General features: G+C 41.2%; 2 protein-coding genes across 2 annotated transcripts; one reads left to right on the top strand and one right to left on the bottom strand.

The window, feature by feature from the left end:
* The first annotated feature begins 5,244 nt into the window (after positions 1–5,244).
* Positions 5,245–13,970, top strand: LOC117370921 (homeobox protein Mohawk). Its single transcript, XM_033966473.2, has 4 exons — positions 5,245–5,527; positions 9,905–10,131; positions 10,657–11,298; positions 11,589–13,970. The coding sequence occupies exons 1-4, from the start codon at positions 5,509–5,511 to the stop codon at positions 12,153–12,155; spliced, it is 1,455 nt and encodes a 484-aa protein (XP_033822364.1). The 5' UTR covers positions 5,245–5,508; the 3' UTR covers positions 12,156–13,970.
* A 2,793-nt stretch (positions 13,971–16,763) lies between these two features.
* myl9b (myosin, light chain 9b, regulatory) lies at positions 16,764–23,761 on the bottom strand. The gene is made up of 4 exons (XM_033966968.2): positions 23,707–23,761; positions 18,549–18,744; positions 17,766–17,927; positions 16,764–17,026 (listed from the first exon to the last, which is right to left on the bottom strand). The coding sequence occupies exons 2-4, from the start codon at positions 18,730–18,732 to the stop codon at positions 16,851–16,853; spliced, it is 522 nt and encodes a 173-aa protein (XP_033822859.1). The 5' UTR covers positions 18,733–18,744; positions 23,707–23,761; the 3' UTR covers positions 16,764–16,850.
* Positions 23,762–25,436: the final 1,675 nt, after the last annotated feature.

Here is a 25,436-nt window from a genome sequence, read left to right as displayed (position 1 = left end):
AAAGTAAGGGGCCAAGAAATGACTCGTGTAAGCAAGTAAAAAAAATATTTGGGAAAAGTACTACTCCAGTAAGAGTAACTTAAAGAGTAACTGTCACGGTGTAATCTGATTTAAAATTTGAAGTGAATGTGACAAAACATAAAGAAACACAAAAATGATCCAAACTATATCATATCTGAATGAGCTGCAATAAATACAAATGTTCAAATCATTTCATATTGTCGACAAAAGCTCAAGTCACTTTAGACTCACTCACAGTGGGAAGAGGAGCCATAACGTGTACTCAAGTGACAGTACTGTCACACTGTACAATATATTACATGAGTAAGAGTAAAAGTTGCTGCTAGAAAAAAACAAATCTTTAAAAAGTTACTCAAGTAAAGTGGCCTCTGCTCCAAACACATTCAAATAAAAGCGTCCCTTTTGTTTTTGCTGTCGTTAATGCTAATCTCTCTCTGACTGTCCTGTGGGCTGTTAGCATCGTTAGCGTCATTAGCATGTCAAAGTCAGGCTAGGCTGAGCTTTTGTTCAGCTCAAACTCAGGGTTAGTGCTCTGTTTTGTCTGAGCTGAGTCTGATTTGATTTTGACTGTTGCTGGAAAGTGTTTTGACCAGTTGAAAAGATACAGCCTGAAGTGAGATCACATCAACACAATGACTGAACACCATTACAGCTGATGAAGGTTATGACTGAACACCATTACAACTGATGAAGGTTATGACTGAACATTATAACTGATGAAGGTTATGACTGAACACCATTATAACTGATGAAGGTTATGACTGAACACCATTATAACTGATGAAGGTTATGACTGAACACCATTACAACTGATGAAGGTTATGACTGAACACCATTATAACTGATGAAGGTTATGACTGAACACCATTATAACTGATGAAGGTTATGACTGAACACCATTACAACTGATGATGGTTATGACTGAACATTATAACTGATGAAGGTTATGACTGAACATTATAACTGATGAAGGTTATGACTGAACACCATTACAACTGATGAAGGTTATGACTGAACATTATAACTGATGAAGGTTATGACTGAACACCATTACAACTGATGAAGGTTATGACTGAACACCATTATAACTGATGAAGGTTATGACTGAACACCATTATAACTGATGAAGGTTATGACTGAACACCATTACAACTGATGATGGTTATGACTGAACATTATAACTGATGAAGGTTATGACTGAACATTATAACTGATGAAGGTTATGACTGAACACCATTACAACTGATGAAGGTTATGACTGAACATTATAACTGATGAAGGTTATGACTGAACACCATTATAACTGATGAAGGTTATGACTGAACACCATTACAACTGATGAAGGTTATGACTGAACACCATTACAACTGATGAAGGTTATGACTGAACATTATAACTGATGAAGGTTATGACTGAACACCATTATAACTGATGAAGGTTATGACTGAACACCATTATAACTGATGAAGGTTATGACTGAACACCATTATAACTGATGAAGGTTATGACTGAACACCATTACAACTGATGATGGTTATGACTGAACATTATAACTGATGAAGGTTATGACTGAACATTATAACTGATGAAGGTTATGACTGAACACCATTACAACTGATGAAGGTTATGACTGAACATTATAACTGATGAAGGTTATGACTGAACACCATTATAACTGATGAAGGTTATGACTGAACACCATTACAACTGATGAAGGTTATGACTGAACACCATTACAACTGATGAAGGTTATGACTGAACATTATAACTGATGAAGGTTATGACTGAACACCATTATAACTGATGAAGGTTATGACTGAACACCATTACAACTGATGAAGGTTATGACTGAACATTATAACTGATGAAGGTTATGCACACTTCCTTCTCCAGTATTTTCTTAATCAGTGATACATGATTCTGCAGCTCGTAGTCATTTTGGTACTAATGAAAAAAAAAAAAAAAGTGCTGCTCGCTAGTGTGATGTGCAGCTATCCATAGGAGGTGTCGACAGCATGCGGCGCTTTGTTGTAATGACGTTTATGGCGACAGCAGACATTTCTTTTATTGAGTTGTTTTAGATGAATATTGACATAATGATCCATGGGTGTCAAGGATTAGAACTATAGACACAAGCACAATAGGGCTGATTTAAAACAATCCCATCTGAGCCTTTGTATCCAGAGCCTTAACCTGCATCAGGCCTGTCCATATATTGTCAGGATATGGACAGGCCTCATGTGAAAGAACCTCCAGAATTCTCTCACTGAGCTGCAGAGGCTGCACTAGCACTGATTCATGATTGTCATCTTGAACCAAAATATAACAGAAACAACGTGGCCATCATGTCTAATGTTTTTGAAATTAAGAATAAATCAGCACTACAATAGTTCTCAGTAAAAGCATATCTGAGGACACAGTTTAAATCCAGATCTTACACAGCCTCTTGTCACTTTAAGGACCTATAGCAATAGCCCATGTAATTTGTTTTAAATAGTCTAAAGATGGGTCTTTCTCCTCCCTTTACAAACCGAAAATGCCAGAGAGCTGCTCATTTTAGCCGCCACAAGACAAAGGCCAGACACAGATACATTTACACTGGTTCATTTCATTTATTTGAGTTCTTGAGCCCAGCATGTATCTTTCAGACATCCCAGACTCCAGTCTAAAGCTACATTTGACCACAGAAGATTATACTTTAATTTAAAGACACACCATGTAACTTTTCAGGTGAAGGCTCCGCAGCTTACTTCTTGTCTTGGAGACCTCAAATCTTTGAAAGTCCCAAAGTACGGCTTTCAACTGAAACCACTAGGCCAACTTACTCAGATCTGCTCAAAGTAAATGTCTTTCAAGGTTTTGGTAAAAATACAAGTGTACTAAGTATAATGTAAGCTGTGTTCACTGCTGTACTGTCAGAAGACGTTTGAATGATGCTCTTCAGCCTCTTAACATCTCAGCTGGTCTAACAGCAAACATTTTGGTGACATCAGCTTGTGTGTCTGATCTAAAACTGCACTGCTCAGTCTGTTTAGCACATAAAGGGTAATCTGAGTGTTTGGTCCAAAGGAGGTCTGAGCTGTGGGAGAGCATCTGCATCAAAACAGAGAATCCACATTTGATCAGGACCACACCCCAAACGCTCCAGTGAAGCAGGTGAGAAGGTCCTCACTCAAACAATGGGACCAAATGGAGCTGTTACTGTGTCTATCCATGTCTATAGGCTGATGTCTGTTTGTTTAGCATTCTAATGTGGCATTGTACTGACAGGAACAGGCTGAAATGTGCATGTTCTGCTGGTCCAAGTGCTTCTAGTTTCCCCCATCATTTAAAACATCAACTAAAACATGAAAATCCTCCAGTTTGGTACTCCAGACAAGGACTCAGATCTGATACACTGCTCCTTAGGAAAAATAGAAATAGGAAAAATGGAAATAGATGTGTTCTATACTGTGGAATATTATAGCCAAAGGAACAACATGGAAAGAGACAGGACCAGGCCCTCCTCCAGGACAGATAGGAGTCAGGTTTGTGGAGAAGCAAGCCTGCCCAGTACAATAAACACAACCAACATGAAAAAAACATGCTTTTATTTTAAATTTTTTGACTAAAAAGACACATACTGGGGTTTTAATAAAGATGCAGGCCTATGGGTGATGTGTGAATATGTAAAAATGAGTATCAAGCCAAAGTTAAATCTGTCAACTGGACAACTGAGTTGTAGTAGTGAAGAAATTTCAACTTTTTGTCCAGTTGACAGATTTAACTTTGGCTTTTACTATGGGTCAGACCTGGACGACTGAGGGATTACACAGACATCTTCTCACTGTGAGTCAGTCTAAAGTGACTTGAGCTTTATGTCGTCATATATAATATATGTCAATATAAAATTATTTGAACATTTGTGTTTCTTGCAGCTCCTTCAGATATGATTTAGTTTGGCTCATGTTTGTGTCTACACAGATTTTGTGACTTATTTCATGTTTTGTCACATTCACTTCAAATTTTAAATGATGTTACAACGTGTTAGTACTCTTTAAGTTACTCTTACTTGAGTAATACTTTTTCCAAGTACTTTTTATTCTTACTTGAGTCATTTCTTGGACCATTACTTTGTGCTTCTACTTGAGTAATATTATTTTGAAGTAACGTTTCTGGCTACCACCTCTGCTTATCTCTGTTTTGTTTGGGTGATTTTAAGTCATCTTTGAATCCTCTGTTCCAGTTTGACACCTATAAAACTCCTTATGATCTGTATCAACGTACTCTCTTTCACTCCAGCGACATCTAGTGGAATTCTACACAAATAGTCTTCAAATTGGCTATAGAGTATTTCACACAATCATTTGTTGTCTCATACTTTTGTACAATATATGAACCTAAGAACTTCATGTTTAAAGCCCTTTAAACTCCATGTTTAAAGGGCCCATATTAGGCTTTTTTTCTGATCCATGTTATAATGTTTCCTGTCTAAAACACAAATACTGCATTTTTTAGATGTTTTTTTTTCTTCTTTCAAACGGAAAACACTCAGGGAATACAGGAAGTGCTCCACTGTGTTTTTAAACTCCACACACCTTCACTAAAATCATTTGGGTGATTTCAGTCCTGCGATTTCCAATCTCTGCTGAACTAAAGGCAAAAGGAGCTGTTAACTTGAAAACCACCACTTCACGTAGACAAATAATAAAGAGTTACTCATGTGAATAAAACAAAGCACAACTCCAGGTCTGTTTTTGAGAAAGTAACGAGATTATAACATGTCTTAAACCTCAAAAGAGTCCATTTTGCGTAATATAGGACCTTTAAGTATGAATGCTACAACAGATGTTTTAAGCACGTCTTCTCTTCTTAAACGAGGGTCCCACGTTTTGATTTATGTAACAGATTTTTTTTCTCAGTTATGTAAACGCCAGCGATACACAGTGATGCTTTGCACGATAATTACCTCAAAACTGCAGTCAAATTAAATGCACTCGTTTATAAATGTTACGGTAGCGCAGTTTTTCCTCGTTTGTGTGCGTAATGTTGTTGTAAAATGTCTGAATGGACGTCTTTTTGAATGAAAAGGCTCTTCGCATCAGTCACCACAACACTGCTCTCCTCTGTCTGCGCTCTGATTGGTCCGCTGCAGTTCGCTGGGCTTAATAGAGTGCTCTGATTGGCCGAGACGAGCTGGGAAGGCGGGACAAACTCAGCTGCGTCTGTCAAGAGGTTGGCAGAAAGCTGGCGGAGCTACGTGCAGGTAAAACGATTCAAAGGAGCCCAACGTAAAACTGTTTCACGCCAGGAGGTCGGACGCGTGATGGCACAGTGCGGTTCTTTGGTCCCAGTCACGCAAATGTGCTTTTAAACCGACGTAAAAGCGGCAAAAACGTCAGTTTGTGAGAAGAAAGTGACGTTTTGACGCGAGAGGAGGCTGCGCTGGGCTCGGAGCACGCTTTGTACAACTTGGACAGCTGCGAGGAACCAGCCATCAACACAACAATGAAAGCGTTCAAACGAGGTAAGCACGTTTTTAAACCTGATCTTTGTATGTGCTTTTGTGCGCCCCGTGCCGTGCGTAATTGGAGACGCCTTTCGAAATGTGTGCCACAGGTTCGGTTCATGCGTTTTCTCCATTGTGCACGGACGCAGTGTTTTGGTTTGAAATTGGTGGGACAGCTAGCGGCTAATTTGGTGGCGTGGTTTTGTCCATCTGGCGCAGCGACGTGACCGACGTGCTCTGCTCCTTTTGCTCCACAGCCTTTGTGCCTCGCGCTCTCTCCAAATTGAACCAAACCTTAGAAAAACCGCATCCGCGAAATGTGAAATGTGTTTTTTTTATTTTATTTTATTTTTTGTAGTACATTTGTGCGTAATTTGCGTGAATGAACCATGTTTGTATGACGTGATGTGCGCACAAAGCAGAGGATGGCAAAGTTAGTCATGCAGTGATGTCACCCATATTGTAACAAATCAAAGAAAAAAATATCTTTCGTTAAGACTTATCTCAAATTTTAGAGAGATTATGTGTTTGTTTTTGTAAAGACACATTGACACAACTGTAGTCTCGACAACAGAACGCAAAATTAAATTATTATTATTTTACTTTATATGCGACTACAATTTCAACTCACTGGCTTTAAATTTTTTACTTTTTTCTCCTGATAATTTTACGACCCAAAGCTGGACGTCGTTAACAAACGCAGACGGACTTTTAGAGTGTAATTTGGGTTTGTTTACATGTCTGTGGTCCCCAAATATAAGACCCAGGCGTCAAAGGGACGTAAAAGACGACGCCTACGTTTCAAACTGACGTAAATTATGTGCAACACATTTATAGTCAAATTGAGATCTAAAATGTAGCTTTACCAAGATGCCCAACCTGTTTTAAAATCCCGTGTCATTGCATTGTATAGATCTGTTTTTATTTTTGTATGACTCATTTTTCATGAAGATTTCCACAGATTTAAACTTTCAATGGTTAAATTCAAGCTCTGAAATGAGTCTCCAAATGAAAACATCAGTACTGTTAAGGCTGGTAGGCTAGAGGAGTAATATGCACGTGCAAAAAGTGATTTAATCCACACCAGTTCAATAAAAAATTTAAAGACTAAGCAAACAAATTCACTTTGGCTTAGTCCTGGTTTAGTGGTCTCTGGTTCAGTCTCTGGTTCAGTCTCTGGTTCAGTCTCTGGTCTGATATTTTAGAATGATGTGTTCATTTTGATTAAAGGCTCGGGGATCCAGGCGAGCTTTTAGTTAACACAGTTGTTAAACCCAAACAGTGAATTGTGTCAGATGTTTTTGTCTTTTAAATTTGGCCCCCATGTCTCTCCAGGAAGCGTCATTGTTTTTGCACAAGTGATTAAATGTAAATGCGGCGCCCCCTGTGGCTGGAATGTGACTTTCACACTTCAGTCTGTTACTGGAGTGGAGGGAAAAAGAGGAGCAGATATTTACAAAGGGTTTAAGGGACTGAGCTGCAGTGTATTCTGTTTATTCTCATTCAACTCTATGGGCTGAAATCACAATTTGAGTTAATTTAAGTAACTGACATTACTTAGACATAAGTTACATGTGTCAGATGCCCTCCCTGTGTGTCAGATGCCCTATCTGTAGTTTAAAAGTTTAATCCCATTAAAAATAAAATCACTGCCATGTTTTAATCCCATTTAAAAAATAAAATCACTATCTCGGCCAATTATAAAAACTGCAGATTAGACTCGCCTCTCCACAGATCTGACCTATAATATTATATATATTATATATATTTCCCATGTAACTTCGTGGAGATAATGTTAATGCCATAGACCCCTGACCAGAAAAGGTCAATAGTGCAAATTTAAAGGGAGTATTACTCTATTTTCTCTGTTCTAATGTAGTGTCCTCATCACAAACAGACCTGGAGTTGTGTTTTGTTTCATTCCCACATGTTTAACACAAACCCTGCATATTTAGGCTGAGTTCTTCTCTCAAACAGAGTTCTGTTCTACCTTTTTTAAGACCTTTTTTAAGTATAAGCCTTTCCTGTCTTTGGCTGTGGGCATAGTTGGGCTTATACCTAAATGTTTTCCTGAGAAATCTTTTTTCCATTTCTAGTCCTGTCACTTTTTACATCCATGTTTGAAGTAGATTCTATTCCCTTGTGGTTGGAATGTGTATTGTCTTGTATGATTTTTGTGACCCCCTACTCTCCCCACTACCCCCTCTCCTCTGTCCTATAGCCCTGTCAGAGCTCCTATCCCCCCTCCTGCCTCTCCCTGCCCCTTGCCCTGTCAAAGCCCCTGCCCCCCTCCCCTCTCCCCTTGCTCCTGAACAATCCTCTTTGTGGAGAGCAGGGTTGGGGTTCAGGTTTCAACGCTGCCCCTAAGAAGCACGCTGTGTGGGGTAGAGAATAAAGACGACAGGGCAGGATAAGCACCAAAACAAATACTACTATTACTACTACTACTACTGTTGAGGAAAACAGCCCTTTCCTCTCATGTTCGTTAGTTTCTGCTAAGACAAAGCATAACCTTGACCCAGAGATGAAATTCAAGAAGAATTTACTTAATCAACCAGTTAAGAGGAAGACACAGTACACAGAGTCTGTGCAACTGACATTCCCAGGTAGAGAGTGAATGTTTACACCTATATATTGAGTTTTATATGTGTACTGTTGTGGGAAACCACCACGGTTTAGACTTCGTTTGTGCACAGGCCAGCCAGGCCTCTTGGCACGTTGCAAGTCTTATCAGACTGCGACAAGCATCCTTGCAGGGGATTTGTCTCTTGCTCTGATTGCTGAAGCACATTTTGCTGGCTTGACCAGGGTGATGAGTCATGAGTTAGCACATGCGTATCAATAAGTCATTGCCATACTTAGTTATTTGATTCCTGAACATGTGTCACAGAGCTGTAATCAAGTCCTCGTCTTCACATGAGCACAGGTACAATAATGAACTATAGCAATAAAATAATAAACTATAGCAGTGGTTATGCAGAATAGATAAGCACAGTTATTTATCCTAACAATGTTACCATTGACACTATAGTAGTAACCTCAGTACAGACAGTACTCAGTATTACGACTACTGCTACTACCACCACCACTGCTTTATCCAACATATGGCACCACCACAACATCAGGGACGGCATCTGACACACCACAACATCTGCAGATAAACTAGAAACGGCTGCCCCCATCCCAGCCTAATATAAAAGAATAAAGGAGGATGGGAGGGCATCTGACGCATGGGGTACGAGGATAGGACGGCATCTGTGGGGGATATACAGTAGGAGGATGGGAGGGCATCTGACCAGTTTTCATGTTTTTCTAATTCTGACTTTGGTTTGATGGGTTAGTACTTGTGGTAAATATTTATCAGAATTTGACATCAGTTAAGTGGCAGTTTGAGGAGAAAAGTACAAAAATACAGGAAGTAGCACTCTCCCTCTACCCATGTTATCAACAGGGTATTTTATTAGCCTAATCGTTACTACAGCAGTCCAGGGTTGTCAAAAGTTGCTCTGACAGACTTGGGACAGAGAGGGGAACAAATGGGTCGCTTCACTCAGTCGCCCTCTCACCACAGGGCACCTGGTTTTGCTCGACCCTACATGTTTGTTATACATAATGTACATTTGATACAGGGAAACTGGCAGATAGGAGGGTATCTGACACACAGGGATACAGGAGGACCTTGTCCCTGCTCCTGCAGCTGTACCAGAATTTAACAATTGCTTGTAACCTGATTTCAGTAGAACTGCTGCTGCTACTACTTCTCCAAAAGTCTGTTGCACCTAATGCATATCTCGACACTTAAGAGACTTTGACAGAAAACAATGAACTGTTTGTGATTAGCATAAGAACAGCTCCCCCTGCTGTTTTACTGTGGCAGTGTCAAATGGATGAGGCTTTATGTTAATTACAGCCCTGAGGAGAGGGGCATAAAGTGTGAAATGAGGCAATACAGCCAAAAGTGCTGCTGAGTTATGATTTTTTGTTCTAAACAATGATGAGCATGCTCCTCTGTTTAAGGTTAAGTTTAGGGAACACTTTGTTGTACAGAAGGGCCAATGGTGCAAATTGGCTGCCATACCTCCATCAAGTCACCCCAGGGCAGCTGTGGCTACTGGCTATAGTAGTGGCTCAGTATCATGTGTGGAGTGAAGGCTTTGACAAGTTACTAGTGTAAAGAGTTATTTTTGTGCTCCTAGCAAATGAAAGTCTTGTGCATTTGACCCACTCTTCCATCCATCCCTGAAATAAACCAATACGATTAGATGGTCCTGTCTGAGTTTGACTTGAGACAGAGGAGGTGGCGGCCAGACATAACATCTTTTTGTTTAGATTCAATCAGCTTGACTCAACTCAAAGATTATGCAGAAGTTTATGTATTCATGTTTTTTTCCACAGCTCTGGAGTCGGAGGAGCCGGGCCTTTCGTCGGCCATGTCTGACAGTGACGACGGGTTCCCTCTGGATCTGTCAGGGGGTGGAGCTAAACGAAAACGCCGCGGTAACTTGCCTAAAGAAGCGGTGCAGATCCTGAGGGACTGGCTCTATGACCATCGCTTCAACGCCTATCCATCGGAGCAGGAGAAACTGAGTCTATCTGCGAGAACCGGGCTGTCTGTACTACAGGTTAGAGAGTGGGAGAGGGACGGCAGGCGGGAGAGAGAGGGGTAGAAGATTTGTCACATTTTTCAAACTGAGCATGCCCAGATAGTTTGGCACAAGCACTGAAGTTGCTATAGTAACTGTTCTATGGATATTATTGAGATTGGTTGGATCAAATTGCCTCTTGAATATAAAGCATTTTACTGATAGACTTGCTCTGTGTTTGTGAAGATTGTGTATTTATTTAAAAGGTAATAAAGGTTAGAAAACAGAGCTGAGTAACGTCTGACTTCAGTAAAACAGAACTTTAAAGATTCTGCTAAAATCCCATAATTTTTTTTCTGTTTTTCAAGTCAAATTTAAAAGGACCCCCCCCCCCCCCCCCCCCTTCCTCCTTCCCCTTCTCCAGTCTCCCTTTTAGTCCTCCAGGTACTGCCCAGTGTAGCAGCTCTATTTGAAATGTGGCTGGGGGTGGAGTTTAGGTGTTACAAGTGATAAGGTCAAGTCAAAGTCATTGTTTTTAGTTAATAAACTTATCTTCTGCTCCAGATCTGCAACTGGTTCATCAATGCTCGCCGACGCCTCCTGCCTGATCTGCTGCGTAAGGACGGCAAAGACCCGACCAAGTTCACCATCTCTCGGAAAGTGGGGCTCAAATGTGATGCCGGCTCCTCTCCGGAACATCACTCCTCTTCATCCTCCTCCTCTTCATCCTCCTCTTCATCCTCCCATCACCACCAAACCCACTTGAACAACCAAATCCCGCGTCCCTCCGTCATTCGCTCCGGCCCCACGCTCGATCTCACCGCACTCGGAAACACGGCGGCAGCCATTTTGAATGGTTTCAGAGGGAAAGAGGCGCTGCTCCGACTGGACACGCAGAGTTTACTGAGGGAGGCAGAGGAGCAGAACGCAGCCAATCACAGTCACGTATTTAACACCCCGCCCCCAACGCCTCCGGAGCTCCTCCCCTCACATGACTTCAGCGATCTAAAACTGCTCGTGGACGCCGCATTACAAAGAGCAGCCGAACAGGAGAGCCAGATGAGAGAAGAGGAGGGGCAGAGGAAGAGGAGAGAAGAGGAGGAGCAGAGGAGAAGCGAGGAAGAGGAGGAGAGGGCAACCAAAGATCTGATCCAAGCCGAGGAGAGAAATTTGGGACCAACACCTCCGCCCGAAGAAAGTCAACAGGTGAGATTTTTTTTATGTACTGTAAAATGTAGCATCTCCATCGGAGCCTCCCCTCTGCTCCATCTGTTAGGCATCGAAACAACTGGCAACCCACTTGAGAGTCATGTGAGGCTCATTCTGCTTTCTGATTGGATAATTGTCTTGAACCAAAACACCAAATTATAACGGAAATAAAATGTTCTCAGTAAAAGTTATATTTGATTTGAACATCATGTGTGTCTGTGTTTATAAAATGTAATAAATCAGTCTTTCAATTAACATATTGTATTTTATATTTATATGTTCTGCAGATTTTGGATCCATCTCAGGCTCAAATCCAGATGGAGAGAGTCATGTCTCCACCCGCCCCCTCCATCGCGTTGGTCAAACCCCAAACCTCCACCCTCCCGCCCTCCTCCCCAGTGGTTTTAGCGGCTCCGACCCTCACAAAGGTCATCTGGAGCGCCTTAGGAAAAGACAAGGCAGTCGCCCCCTCCTCCTCTGCACCGCTCCCTCCCTCCTCTGTACCTTCAACCGTAACTCTCTCCTCCTCTAAGCCTTCATCCACCGTTACCCTCGTCTCCTCTCCTCTGGGTCTCCCCTTGTACCTCCCCATTCACAAATACGCCGTCCCATGCCAGACTATCGCCAAATCTTCCTCTACCGAGTCTTCCTCTGCACAGAACTCCGGCCAGTCTTCAGCCCTGACGCCGATTCGGATCACGGCATCGCAAGTTCCGCCATCTCAGGGTGTCCATAGACCCGTGTGGAGCATGGTGCATTCAGACACGAGCCAAAGTGGACCCATTAAAGTGGTGCAGGCGCCAATCGCAGCCGTCTGGACCCCGAAACACAGCTTACAGGAAACCGTGAACTAGACGACCAATATGTACGAGAACTTTGTAAATATCTGAATGTATTTACTGGAGAAATGCCAATGAACTGAGAATAAGGTGTTTTTAAGGAGCAAAGACTTTTAGAAGAGCCATTTTAAACTTTGAAAATAGTCAATTTCTTGTTGAATCTGGCACCAGCACACCTCTCAGTAGCAGTCGTGTTGAATGTAAGAACAATTTCCTCTTTGGATAATCCCAACGCTGGATACATGTATTTTTGGACATTTTATTATCTATGATTTGCTTTATAAAGTCATCCTCATCACTCTGAACTTCAAAATTGTAGCTTCTTAAAATGGAGCTGCAACAACTTGAGTCAATTCAGGCCTGGGCCGTGGGGGCGGCAGTCTAAGCAGGGAATCCCAGACACTTCCTCCAACTCCTCCCACTCAAACCGTGTCTACACAAATGATACTGGTTCACTTAAAAAGACCATAAACCATGCTCTGTGAAGAAAATGGTTTAAATCATAATCTGGTGCTGTCTATACGACACAAAAGGAGAATTCTTTTTAGATGTTCTGTTTAATAACAAGTACCTTCAGTCTTTAGTTGGTATATTTTGACCTTTTATCGGTTTCAAAATTTTTATGGTACGGAAGACATTTTTTGAACACTAAAGTTTTTTAATGGCTATATTCAATTTAATTTAAAAAACGGCTCCATCTTCTTCTGAATGTACAAACTGCCTGCCTGTTGAGCTCTAGCAGAAGGAGCAGTGGTTTTGAATGTAGGGATAAACTCAAACCTGGACAAAGCAAATTCAATTTTTAGATGGTTTCAAACAAGCGTGCACAATTTTGATCTACATTATTAAAAAACGAATTGTTTGCTTATTTTTTTAGACATTGGCATTTGCATTTGGCCAAGCTGTCGTTGGTACTACACAGATCTCTCACATGACCAGCATTTGGCCGTTGCCAGATAAGATTTATGTAAACATGTTCATTTGTGATTCCTTTTTTAAAGCCCTCTCCATTTTAGGAATTTTGAATAATTGGTCCATCTGACCCTCTCCTCTGCATCCTCCATATTCGTTCTCAACAAATATGACCTCAGATGTCTTGAGTGTTAGCAGCAGCCCTGTGTATGTGGGATTATATTTTGTATATTTGCATTTAACGTTTTTGTAGTTTCTGTGAAACTGTTGAGGCTGGACTAGAGCTAGTTACTGTCAAGATTCTCCACTGGTACAGTCTTGAGACATTATTTTGTTAAAATTATTTTCAATAATTCCGTTTCAATTTCTGAAATGTTTTCCATTTGCTACAAAACTTAAGCTAAAGCCGTGTACCGCAGTACTGACACGTGCGCTCCCAGCTGAGTCACTGCTGTTGTATTTAGCTGTCATGTTTTATCTAAATAAGCACAATTATTTCAGTGTGTCATAGCTTCATATTTTGGGTACCATGATATTTGTTTTTGTAATTTTGCGTTTCAAAAACCTCTTGTATACCTCATTTTCTGATTTCAGTTTTACATTGGTTTGTTCTTCTAGAGTTGGGATCTCAGTTACAAAGCCTCAAATCGTGTCTGCAGAAACAGTTTAAACTGTTCTGTTGATTTCAGACGCTTTAGTACATGTAAATATTTGAGTTTTTCTACATGTTTGGCATGATTTTTGTTTTTTTATTCACATTTTGCAGAATTGACTGTTGTGCCTTAAACTTGATAAATGTCTTTTTTATGACAAACGTCTCCATAGAAACAGTGCAATATTAAACTCCATGTGTTTTGTATCATTTCAGAAAATTAAAGAACTTTTTTGTAGTACTGGCTGTTTGATATCTATTTTTGTTTATCTCCATGGAGACAAGCAGGTGATGCTATCAAAGTTACAGGTCAGATCTGTGGAGATCAGTGTCACAATATTAAAATTTCAAACCAAGGCATAGATTCAGTACTCGATACTGACTCTAATACCGCAATGATGACAAAAACACTCTTTAGACAATAGATAACATTTAATGTTAAAAATCATTGTGTGTAATCTCCGTCACTGGTATTAAAACTAGAGCCTCATTGTTTGCAGCTATTGATGCTAAAAAAATCCCATTGACAGGACAGAAATGAACCTTTCCTGAATAACTTTATAATGATCTTGAGCTGCATCAGAACAAGTATAAGACACATAGACTAGTACACACCCATGGACCACTGAGGATTACACAGATATAAGGCCACATGGGAATATAAAAGAAAAAAAAAAATTTAATGTTGAAAATCACATTTTATCATCTAAAGAGTGGTTTTATTATCATCGTGGCATCAGAATCAGTATCAAGTCTGTTCCTTAGTATCAAAATTGAGTTTTGTGACAACACTAAAAAGTAGTAGTAGTGTCCCATACTCAAACTATTCAACACTTAGTCAAGGCAATTGACTAAGTGTCTATTATCTCCATAGAGGCGACAAGGATCCCCACCTGAAAAGTTCCATAGTGCACCTTTAAAATGACATCACACGTGTTTGCTTCATAAACTGATCATTTATTTCAATTTTACATTTTGTTTTAAAGAAAACCATAAAAAAAAAAAGTGATGGTCCCTAATACAAATTATACTTTTCTACTTTCCAGACCCTCTATCCCACCTTATGATGTCATGAGGTGAGTTTCCATTTCAGTGCTCATTCATGTGCTAACAGCGACTGCTTTAGCCTTACTTTAACTGCTTCACTACAATCCATGTGTCTTCTACATTTACCTGTTCTCCTTTTGTTATTTTTAATGAATAATACAAGTATGTGTCCAGAAGTATTTCCAAAAGGTTGAAGCACATAGGACATTATGAATAAAGGGTATAAATATTTACTGAAGTCAGGGTCTTACATTTTCCTCAGAATCCAAACATTTTGGTCTTCATATTTTCTGATTGTCAAAACAAAATAAAAATGACTCAATAGGCCGCGTTCACAACATTTTCAAATCTGATGTCATAGTTTCAGGTGGAGGTCAGGGGTCAATATAACTCTGTGGGACAGTCAGATATGATTTAGTTTGGCTCATTTTTGTGTAGAAAGTTTGAAAGTAACATGTGTGACTTATTTCATGTTTTGTCCTTCACATTCACTTCAAATTATGAATCAGATGTTATGTACTGACAGATACTCTTTAAGTTACTCTTACTTGAGTAGTACTTTTCCCAAATACTTATTTGGGAAAATTAACCACCAATTTGTATTTCTACTCGAGTAATATTTGTAAGTACTTTAACCACATCTGGATATTAAACATAAACCAGGTGAAACATTTTGACAGTTAAACAGTAAATTCTTCCCCGTCTCCAGCTCAGGTTAATGAGCCTCATGTGAACTCAGCCTATTCAGTGAAACATTGTTGAAGTGTCAGTATGTTCCTTCTCAGCAGGGCTGCACACATTTGAATAAAAAAATTGAATAGTGATTTTCTTGGTTGTGATTAGATTTGTGATGTTTTGTAAACAACTCCAGGAGAAATCTGGAAATCTGAACTTTAAACTCTTCAAGTTTATACCTCTTGTAGAAATATAAACTACAACAAGATTTTTCTATATAAAGATATTTTGTTCTGTACAGAGGGCATATCTAAATAAAGGTCCTGTACCAATGTTCCCCATGTATTTGAGTCAAAGGAATCTTGTCCCAGTAAAGTGTATTGTATAAGCAGCTGTTGAGGTCAGAATAAGTCGCCGTGTCCTGTCTGCATCTAATGGAGCTCAACACTGACGCTGCTCAGGTTCCAGAAATACATTTTCCATAGACATTTAGAAAAATTCAAATATTAAGAGTTCAAAGGCATCGCAGAAGCTAACCAGCTACATGCTAACCAGCTACATGCTAACTATATCAATCGCACAGTTGTGTTAAGTCCAAAATGGCTGTTTATAAACTCCATCCATCCATCCATTTTCTTCCGCTTATCAGGGGCCGGGTCGCGGGGGCAGCAGTCTAAGCAGGGACTCCCAGACTTCCCTCACCCCGGACACGTCCTCCAGCTCCTCCGGTGGGACCCCAAGGCGTTCCCAGGCCAGCCGAGAGACATAGTCCCTCCAGCGTGTCCTGGGTCTTCCCCGGGGCCTCCTCCCGGTGGGACATGCCCAGAACACCTCCCTAGGGAGGCGTCCAGGAGGCATCCTGAGCAGATGCCCGAGCCACCTCAACTGTTTATAAACTGAGGTATTAAAACATTTCACAGACTCTTGCGTTTTAAAGTTTCAGAAACAGAAAAAAAAGAACAGGTCTTATGTTCATTAGTTCCAAGTTGCTAATTATCCCCGACCAGCTTTTGAACTTAAAATTTTTTTTTTTTTGGAAACTCTATGATAAAAATGAATGGAAAATCACTGTGGTCATTGTTGAGCTCCATTATAAAGTATTTTATTGTCAGAGAATCAGGAAGTGCGCTGTTAGCATGCTAGTTGTTGGTATTACTGTCACGGAAAAACTCTGCTCTGGTCTCTGAGAGCTGTGAAAAGTTCTTATATATGAATATATAATTATATGAATAATTAGGATGTTCTGAATGCATAAGGTAAGTGAGGAATCACTTTGAACCACTGCAAACTTTCAAAATGAACTAGTTCTGTTTTCCATGTTTTTAAGACAGTAAACCTCAGGTACAGGGACTTTATTGTAGTCTTTGTGATCTGATTATCTCTTGCAGCCCTACTTGAGTGTTGTTAAAAATGGCGGTCCCATTTCACTCGTCATCCTTGTCTTTGGCTCCGTGCTTCAGAATCCTTGTGAACTCGGCGTAGTTGAAGTTTCCCTTTTTGTCGATGGGAGCTTCTCGGAAAAGCTCATCCACTTCCTCATCTGTGAACCGGTCGCCCATCGTGGTCAACAGCTCCCGCAGGTGATCCTCGTGGATAAAACCTAGACAAAAATTATGACAATAAAATTGCTTGGAGATGGGAGTTGAACCTGCATTTGACCCATCCTTCAGTGTCTCTGGGTTAAACGTGTCAGGAGCAGTGGGACCCATCTCCAGATCTTGGTCTATTCTTGGTCAGGACGACTTTAGCTGGAGGATTTGTCCTGTTGTGCATGTTTTGGGTTGATGGGGGGACCAGAGGAAACTTCACGCAGACACAGGGAGAACATGCAAACTCCACACAGAAAGGCCCGGGAGTCAAACCAGGGACCTTCTTGCTGTGAGGTGTAAGTGCTACCACTCACCATGGTGCTGACCAAATGAGTTGTAGTTGTGAATTGAGTGATTCAGGTATGTTTGATTAATCCTGTATCGTTCTGCTTTTGACATTAAAGTGCTCAGAAAAGTCCTGTTTTCACCTACCCCCTATCTCCACCCACTGCTCTGTAACTCAATGTTCAGAAGTGTCATTTTTCAACAGTAAAACACGTAAATGAAAATCTGCTGCTTGTTACGGTGAAGACTAAACCAAAACTGAGCCAGGACTGAACCAGAACTAAACCAAAACTAAAGAAGAACTAAATTAAACCAGGACTAAACATGGATGGAAACAAGACTAAATCAAGACTAACCCAAGACTAGCAGGTGAAGACGTTCCTGTTCTACTCTGGGGCTAACTTTAGCTGTTGCATATGTTTTTTGATGTTATGTTATAATGTTTTTAGTGTTTTCGTTACTGACCAGATCCCTCCTCATCGAAGCAGGCGAAGGCGTTCCTGATGACGTCCTCAGGGTCAGTCCCGTTCAGTCTCTCTCCAAACATGGTCAGAAACATGGTGAAGTTTATGGGCCCCGGGGCCTCTGCCATCATGCCCTCCAGGTACTCATCTGACGGGTTCTTCCCTACAACACACAACACAGGTGCATTATGGGACACTGGAGGCTGCCATCTACTTGTCTCTATGGAGATGTTATTGCTTTACCTGGAATGTTACACAGGATGGCATTAAACAAATCTTTCATACATGTATTCAATTACAGGTGTTTTTGTACAAAAAAAAAGTGGTGGAATGTAACAGAGTAAAAGTAGTAAAGTACTATACTTAAGTACAAATTCTGTACTTAACTTGAGTACATTTTAAAGTAGATACTTTTTACTTTTACTTCATTAAAACCAGGCAGAAAAAAATTACAGATTCAATTGTACATTTTTAAACAAGTACTTTAATACTTTTACTTAAGTGGATATTTAAATGTGATACTTTCAGTATTTTTTTGCTCCAGTATCTATATTTTTACTTGAGGAACAAAACTGAGTCCTTCTTCCACCATTACTGACCTGAAGCCATAGTGCATCTGTTCAAAAAGACAACTCTGTGGATACCCTGTCATAACGATGGGCACAGACACTGGGACAGCTAAATATCACTGACAAATATAAAAAAAAAAAGCTCAATATCTGACCAATACTGATATCCGGGTCAACCCTCAACACATCCCTAATGAAAAGTAAAGGTTAAGTACCGAGGGAGGCGAGCATGTCATGGAGGTCCTCCTTATCGATGAACCCGTCTCTGTTCTGATCGATCATGTTGAAGGCTTCTTTAAACTCCTGGATCTGCGACTGATCAAACATGGCGAAGACATTTGAAGTGGCCCTCTGAGGACGCTTCTTTGTGGTCTTCCCCTTGGCTCGTTTGCTCGACATGATGAAGGTTTACTGCGAAAACACAAATATACGAGAGGTTTAAGAGCTGCAGAGGAGCAGAGCCAGAGGAGCAGAGCCAGAGGAGCAGAGCCAGAGGAGCAGACAGAACACATTCTTTTGTCTGTTGAATAGAATGGGGTCAATATGTCCAGGTTTATTTTTAGGGCTGACCCAACAGTGACTCTGCTCCTGGTAAATGTCATAAATGTCATAGAGGTTTCATTGAGAGAATCAACATGGAGGTTTACGGTTAGTATCGGGGTAATCACTGGGCCTATCCACATGAAACAAAAACTGTCCGAAAGTTCAACGTCTTCTCTGTCAGTTTAAATAAACAAGTCACATGATTTTATTCACAACAGTTTCATAAAGTGGCGCCATTATTCAAGCCCAAAGACGTGAGTGTCGTCAAAGGACTTTAACACAGTACATTAATATAATAAGTTTGTGGAGTTGATCCCAAACTAATAATGAAAAGGTTCAACATCTGTGGAGAACAAATTTGGAGATTTATTTAAAAAGAAAAGTGAATCTGTGTGAACATAACCTATTAGACCTCTGCCCGTCTGGTTCTGCTCCTCCCTGCCCCTGCTGGCTGCTCTGACTCTGCTCCGGTCTGTTCACAGCTGCTCCCCTCAGCCTCTCTAAACATGGCCTCTGTTCCGTATTCAAATCCAAACACACAGCGCTCTAAATGTAAAACTATGATCTGTGTTATCTCCACACAGTAAACCTGCCCCAGTGTGCAGAGCCTTACATGGACCTGTCCTCTGTGTGTTTAGACCAGGGCTGAGCAAACCTGTTATTAGTATCCAGGCACGTGGCGTATGGTCGGACCATCGCGATCTTTGTCAATGCCAGGTCAGTTCTTGGACGGGAGACTGGTCCAGGGCACAACTGAAGAAAAACAGTCTCTTGGCCAATTCTTTTTTTTTTTAACTCATGTTTAAAGTGAAACTAAACACTAAATTCACTTTCTCTTCACTTTTAAACTTCAAGCCTCACTCTCCCCTTTAGTCCAGACCCCGCCCCTCTTCCCCCTCACTCTCCCCTTCAGTCCCCCAGACCCCGCCCCTCCTCCCCTCACTCTCCCCTTCAGTCCCCGCCCCTCCTCCCCTCACTCTCCCCTTCAGTCCCCCAGACCCCGCCCCTCCTCCCCTCACTCTCCCCTCACTCTCCCCTTCTGTCCCCCAGACCCCGCCCCTCCTCCCCTCTCACTCTCCCCTCCAGTCCCCCAGACCCCACCCCTCCTCCCCTCACTCTCCCCTTTAGTCCAGACCCCGCCCCTCCTCCCCCCTCACTCTCCCTTTTAGTCCCCCAGACCCCGCCCCTCCTCCTCTCACTCTCCCCTTCAGTCCCCCAGACCCCACCCCTCCTCCCCTCTCACTCTCCCCTTTAGTCCCCCAGACCCCGCCCCTCCTCCCCTCTCACTCTCCCCTTTAGTCCCCCAGACCCCACCCCTCCTCCCCTCTCACTCTCCCCTTTAGTCATCCAGCTCACTGCCAGCTCAGTCCTTGTTATCTTGGCCTATGTCATCAGAAGTATAATACTCCCTACAAAACAGACGCATAGCCAGACTAGACCGCACTACACTGGACAACACTACTGCAGTACGTTGAGGTTCATGTGTTCAACTTTCAGGCTACAATTTATTCTACAACAGTCTACTTCCCAAAACTAAAGTTAAAGTCAAAATGAAGTTCCAGACTGAGGTGGTGCCAGTTTGTGAGTGAGCTGGAAACTAAACAATACCAGTGTTTTAAAGGAGCAGTCAGGAAAAGAGCATTTCCTCTGATAAGGCTCCGCTTAAACCACAGCTTTAAACAGACGAAAAAGGACTCAGGGACTATAAGCAACATCCAGGACGGAGAGTACAGCTGAGGGAGGAAGCTTTGAGAAAAACAGCAGTCAGATTTACAGCAATTTAAAGAGTAAAAAAGACCAAAAAGCCAATCAAATCATTCCTGTGTAATTCCTCAGTAATGCATCGCAAAAACAAGATACTTTTAAAAGAAGGGTGTTCCAACGCTGTTCCTTATCAAAAACACGACTGAGGTTTTAGATGTCATCCATGCATGTTTCAGTATTTTAACGATTTCTCCAGGGCCCTGTTCAAACCCTCCGTACGAGACTGTACAAGGCTCCGCCCACATGCCTCTATCACCCATGCTCCCACGTGACAATCCTCCATAAACATACGAAAACATGATACAAAACTGTACACAGCAGCTTGACAAACCTAATGTGATGTGCAGGAGTTTCATTAGTGGGATGCAGCTGATTGTGTTGTGGTAGGGCTCTGAAGGGGGAGTGACTAAGCGTGGGGAGCAAAAGAAGGTTCTGACAGAATAAGTCTGTCAATAAACCACCATAAAGTGTGAACTCAGATGACAGTTCACATCTTAGCGTGGCTCAATGGACTTAACTATGAACAGATACTTCTTAGTGTAAATACCCAGTGCTGGACTTAAAGGACAAAATGGAGACAAAATAGGTTAGCAACCACTGATCTGGATCGGCACTTTGTTTGTCTGATGTCTTTGACAATGACCCTCTGTTCTCTGCTAGCTCCTGCCTGCTAGTAATTTTAGCATTAGCAACCGGAAGGAAATCATTAGCTGTTACGCAATATTATTACATGGATTTAAATGCACTATTGTTAGCTCAGACAGAAGGATGTGGTGTCATTCTGGTATTTTCATTTTTTTTAAAACTCTCCAAAAGTCAAATCCACAAATGTTTTTTTTTGTTTTTTTCCTGGATCATTTATATCACTGACAAGCTCCATTCTCCCGCTGTATTTATCCAACCACAACACAACATCTGGGAGGGCATCTGACACACCACAACATTTACAGATTCACTAGAGACATATGACCTGCCCCGATCTCAGTCTAACATCACAGTGATACAGGAGGATGGGAGGGCGTATGACACACAGGGACAGGCCGCAGGAGGATGGGGGGAGGGTTGAAAGGTCAAATAGACTCTGGGAGAGATCTTGTCTGCTGATTACTTAACAGTCGTAAAAGTCCGTCTCTAAAAAGTACATTTCACAGAGGCATAGTTTAGCTTTTCGTGTCCATTCGTAACAGTAATAGTGACAGTAGTGGTTATAGTAGTAGTGAAAGTAGTAGTAGTGGTAGAGGTAAACAGTGTGATGAACCAATATTTGTCGTTCCTAAAGAATTCTTCACCTCAGTGACAAAAGGGACAGATGTTCCACAAACCAGGTGTGAGGATGGAGCAGTGACGTCAGATTGTCCAAAAATGTATTCTCCCAAGATACAATTTTATCATTTTTAATCAGAACTCAGACTGGACACATGGAATTTAAAGGTCCTATATTAGAGTTGTCTTTTGTTTCATTCACACATGTTTGAGTAATGCTGCATTATTAGTCTGTCTACATCTCTAAAACTCAAAATGCTCTGTTCCACCTTGTGATGTCATGAAGCAGAAGGTTTCAAGTTAACAGCTCCTTTTACCTTTAGTTCAATACAGATTGGCAATTCCAGGTCTGAAATTACGCAAATGATTCTAGTGAAGGTGTGTAGAGTTTACTAACACTGTGGAGCACTTCCTGTATTACCACATGACATCACAAGGTGGAACAGAGTGTTTTCTGTTTGAGAGAAGAACTCAGCCTAAATATACAGGGTTTGTGCGTTAAACGTGTGTGAATGAAACAAAACACAACTCCAGGTCTGTTTGTGATGAGGAAACATCATTAGAACAGAGATCAGACAGTAGTGGCCCTTTAAGAAACTAACTAGTACTTTGAGTTGAAAATGAGCAGATTCTTGGCCCAACTCAGTATGAAAGTAGTCGTAGTAAGAAAATTGTAGTATGCAACAGAACAACACATTAGAAAACTGAAATTGAGCAAATTCATAGAAGAAAAGTGCACAGAAACTAAAACATTTTGTCCAGTACGAATGAACAGTGATGTGATTTGCAGGTCTGTCAAGATAATGAGGTAACCATGTACAGGCGTGGGTATTCTACACTGCTACTTTACTCTATGTATACTCGTGTCATCATGATACTAAAATAGTGAAGTTTCAAACTCTATTTTAATACCATGATACCCAAGAAGACTCATTTTAGACAATACAATGTCATTTTCAACCCAAAATATACCACTCGTATAATACTTTTGATAAAGCTGGTATGAGATGGTTGTCCTTTTTAAGTAATATTTTTAGTATGGATACCTGCTCAAATGAGTATCTAGTTTCAGTGATAGTTTTGGTATTGATTAGAATCTGATTTCGATACTTTTGACAACCCTAATACATAGCATATACTTTTACTCCTACTTATGTTGACTATATGAGGTGATATGTGCATTATTTTGTGTTTTATTTTCTATTTACATTAACTTTCTAACAGTTTCTCCAAATACTTTTTACCCTTACCCAGGTTATTTTTGAAGTAACACTACATTTTACTTGAGTACATTTTAGCTACTTTACCATCCCTGATTGTCTTTGTTTATTACAGTTTCCAGATTACAGTTAGAAGCAGGGTGTGAGGCGACAGTAGAAACAGTCTGCTACTGTATCCTGTCCCACACCAACACAACAGCTTGTTTTAGCAGTGCTGCTGCGTAGTACTCATGTGTAGTACTGCGCAAAAATACAGTTACATGTCAAAAATGTACCTCAGGATCAAGTAGTCTACTGCTACCACATTTGTGTACAAGTATAAAGCAATGTTCCCATACAAATACTACTCAAAGTACTGACTAGTTTCTTTAATACTCCATTTTAACAGTATTTTTGGATCACTCTATTATGCAAAACATGACCAGTAACAGCTGAATTAGTCTTAAACTGCAATCCACATATTCTCTGGAGCCAAATGATACTCAGTATGGTTTGAAAAGTACATTTAAAAAACTACAAGTAATCCCCCAAACGTACCTATTTTTTGCGTAAAACTACAATGTAAAAAGTGTGAAAAACTCACTCGTGTGTAAATGAGCGCAGACGTGTGGACTCCGGGTCGGACAGCTGAGACGCGCGAGCCAAAACTTCACTCCAAAAGTTTGTTTAGAAAAATGCGCTCTGGCCCCGCCCTTCTGTCCGCGTGTGCGCCAATCAGAGCGCAGGTCTGAGCGGAACAAAGGCAGTGGGCGTGGGCAGGTGGAGGGGGGTGCGGGAGGGTGGTGGTGACCAAAGCCCGCAGTGAGTCTCCATACAAGGCGAAGGAATGTGCACGGACACGGGGGAGAGAGAGAGAGAGAGGCCCGGAGAGGAGGATGGAGGGAAGGCACGGAGATACGGTCACTCTGCCTTATTTAGAGAAAGAGACGCAGAGGAGAGGGGGAGGACAGAGGGATGGAAGGAAGGAGGGAAGTGAGAGAGAGAGAGGGAAAGAGGGAGGTGGAGAGCGAGAGAATAAGAGATAACGGGAGAAAGGGAGATAAGAGAAAGAGAGGAGAAGTAAGAAGAGAGGAGGAGAGGGTGTGAATGAAAGATGGAGAGAGTGGAACAAGGGAGAGAAAGGAAAGAGGGGGATAGAGAGGAGAGACGGGAAGAAATGAGGAGAGAGAGATGAGGGGGAGAATAAGAGAGAGTGGAGAGAGAGAAAGAAAGAAAATGGAAAGGGAGATGAAAAGGAGAGAGCGGAAGAAAGAGAGAATGAGAGAGATATAGAGTGGAGGAAGAGAATAGGAAGAGGGGAAGAGTGAAAGGGAGAATGATACGAGGAGGAAAGGTGGAAAGAAAGAAAGAAAGAAAGAAGAGAGACAGTGGAGGAAAGAGAGAAAGAAAGAGGGGGAGAGTAGGTGAAGACAAGATAAAGATAAAGGAAGATAAAACAGGGTTAAGGTGAGGAGTTAGAGCAGAGGGGAGTGTGTGAAAGAAAGGGAAAGGGTGAGAGAGGAAGAGAGAGAAAAGGAGAAGAAAGGGAGTCAGGGAGAAGGCAGAGAGGGAATGTAAGGAGGGAGAGAGGAGGAAAAGAGAGGGAGGGTGAGGGAATAAGAGGAAGGGAAGAGAGGAGGAAAAGGAGAAGAAAGAGGGTGTGTGTGAGAGTTGCAGAGGAGTTTTCCTTAAATAGTGATGAGTGAACTCAAAGCACATTTGAATGATTTTAATGTCCCGCTGACAGCAGAGGCCTGTGGCTGTTTCACTGACAACATTCTGTTACAGGACACCGTTCTGAGCACAGTTTAACACTCAAAACATGTCATATTTTGTTTTGAATTGTTAACTGCTACATCCTAACTTTTCATCATTTTAAAAACCATAAGTCAATCATATTTAACACAGATGAGGGCGCTACAATGAACATCGTTCAAACACAGGTTTGTGTTTGATAAAGTGAGGTCTTGGCTCTAGTCACTGATAGAAATGTTTAGGTTCAACATTTGTGAATTTACCTTTGGATATGTCATGGTAAAATACAATGTCATCAAGCACTACTGTTACTACTACTACTACTACTACTACTACTACTACTACTACTACTATCAATACAACTACTACTGTTACTGCTGCAGCTACTGCTGCCACTGTTGCTACTGCTGCTGCTGCAATTACTACTGCTACTACTGGTACTACTGCTACTGCTACTAGGCAAGGCAAGTTTATTTGTAGAGCACCATTTGTACACAAAGTAATTTAAAGTGCTTTATAGAATAAGAAAGACAAATCACAATATAAACATATCAAACCATACATAATCATAAATAATCA

This window comes from Periophthalmus magnuspinnatus, chromosome 5 (genome assembly GCF_009829125.3).
Source record: "Periophthalmus magnuspinnatus isolate fPerMag1 chromosome 5, fPerMag1.2.pri, whole genome shotgun sequence".
In the NCBI taxonomy this organism is placed as follows: Eukaryota; Metazoa; Chordata; class Actinopteri; order Gobiiformes; family Gobiidae; genus Periophthalmus; species Periophthalmus magnuspinnatus.
This window is presented reverse-complemented; position numbering and strand designations above follow the sequence as displayed.

What these genes read in the sequence shown, in the direction of transcription:
- LOC117370921 (XM_033966473.2), top strand. An exon ending in CCGGGCTGTCTGTACTACAG is followed by an intron (nt 10,132 to 10,656) that starts GTTAGAGAGTGG and finishes CTTCTGCTCCAG; the next exon opens with ATCTGCAACTGGTTCATCAA. An exon ending in CGCCCGAAGAAAGTCAACAG is followed by an intron (nt 11,299 to 11,588) that starts GTGAGATTTTTT and finishes TATGTTCTGCAG; the next exon opens with ATTTTGGATCCATCTCAGGC.
- myl9b (XM_033966968.2), bottom strand. Translation starts at nt 18,732, where the DNA reads ATGTCGAGCAAACGAGCCAAGGGGAAGACCACAAAGAAGCGTCCTCAG. An exon ending in TGACATGCTCGCCTCCCTCG is followed by an intron (nt 17,928 to 18,548) that starts GTACTTAACCTT and finishes TGTGTGTTGTAG; the next exon opens with GGAAGAACCCGTCAGATGAG. An exon ending in CTTCGATGAGGAGGGATCTG is followed by an intron (nt 17,027 to 17,765) that starts GTCAGTAACGAA and finishes ATTTTTGTCTAG; the next exon opens with GTTTTATCCACGAGGATCAC.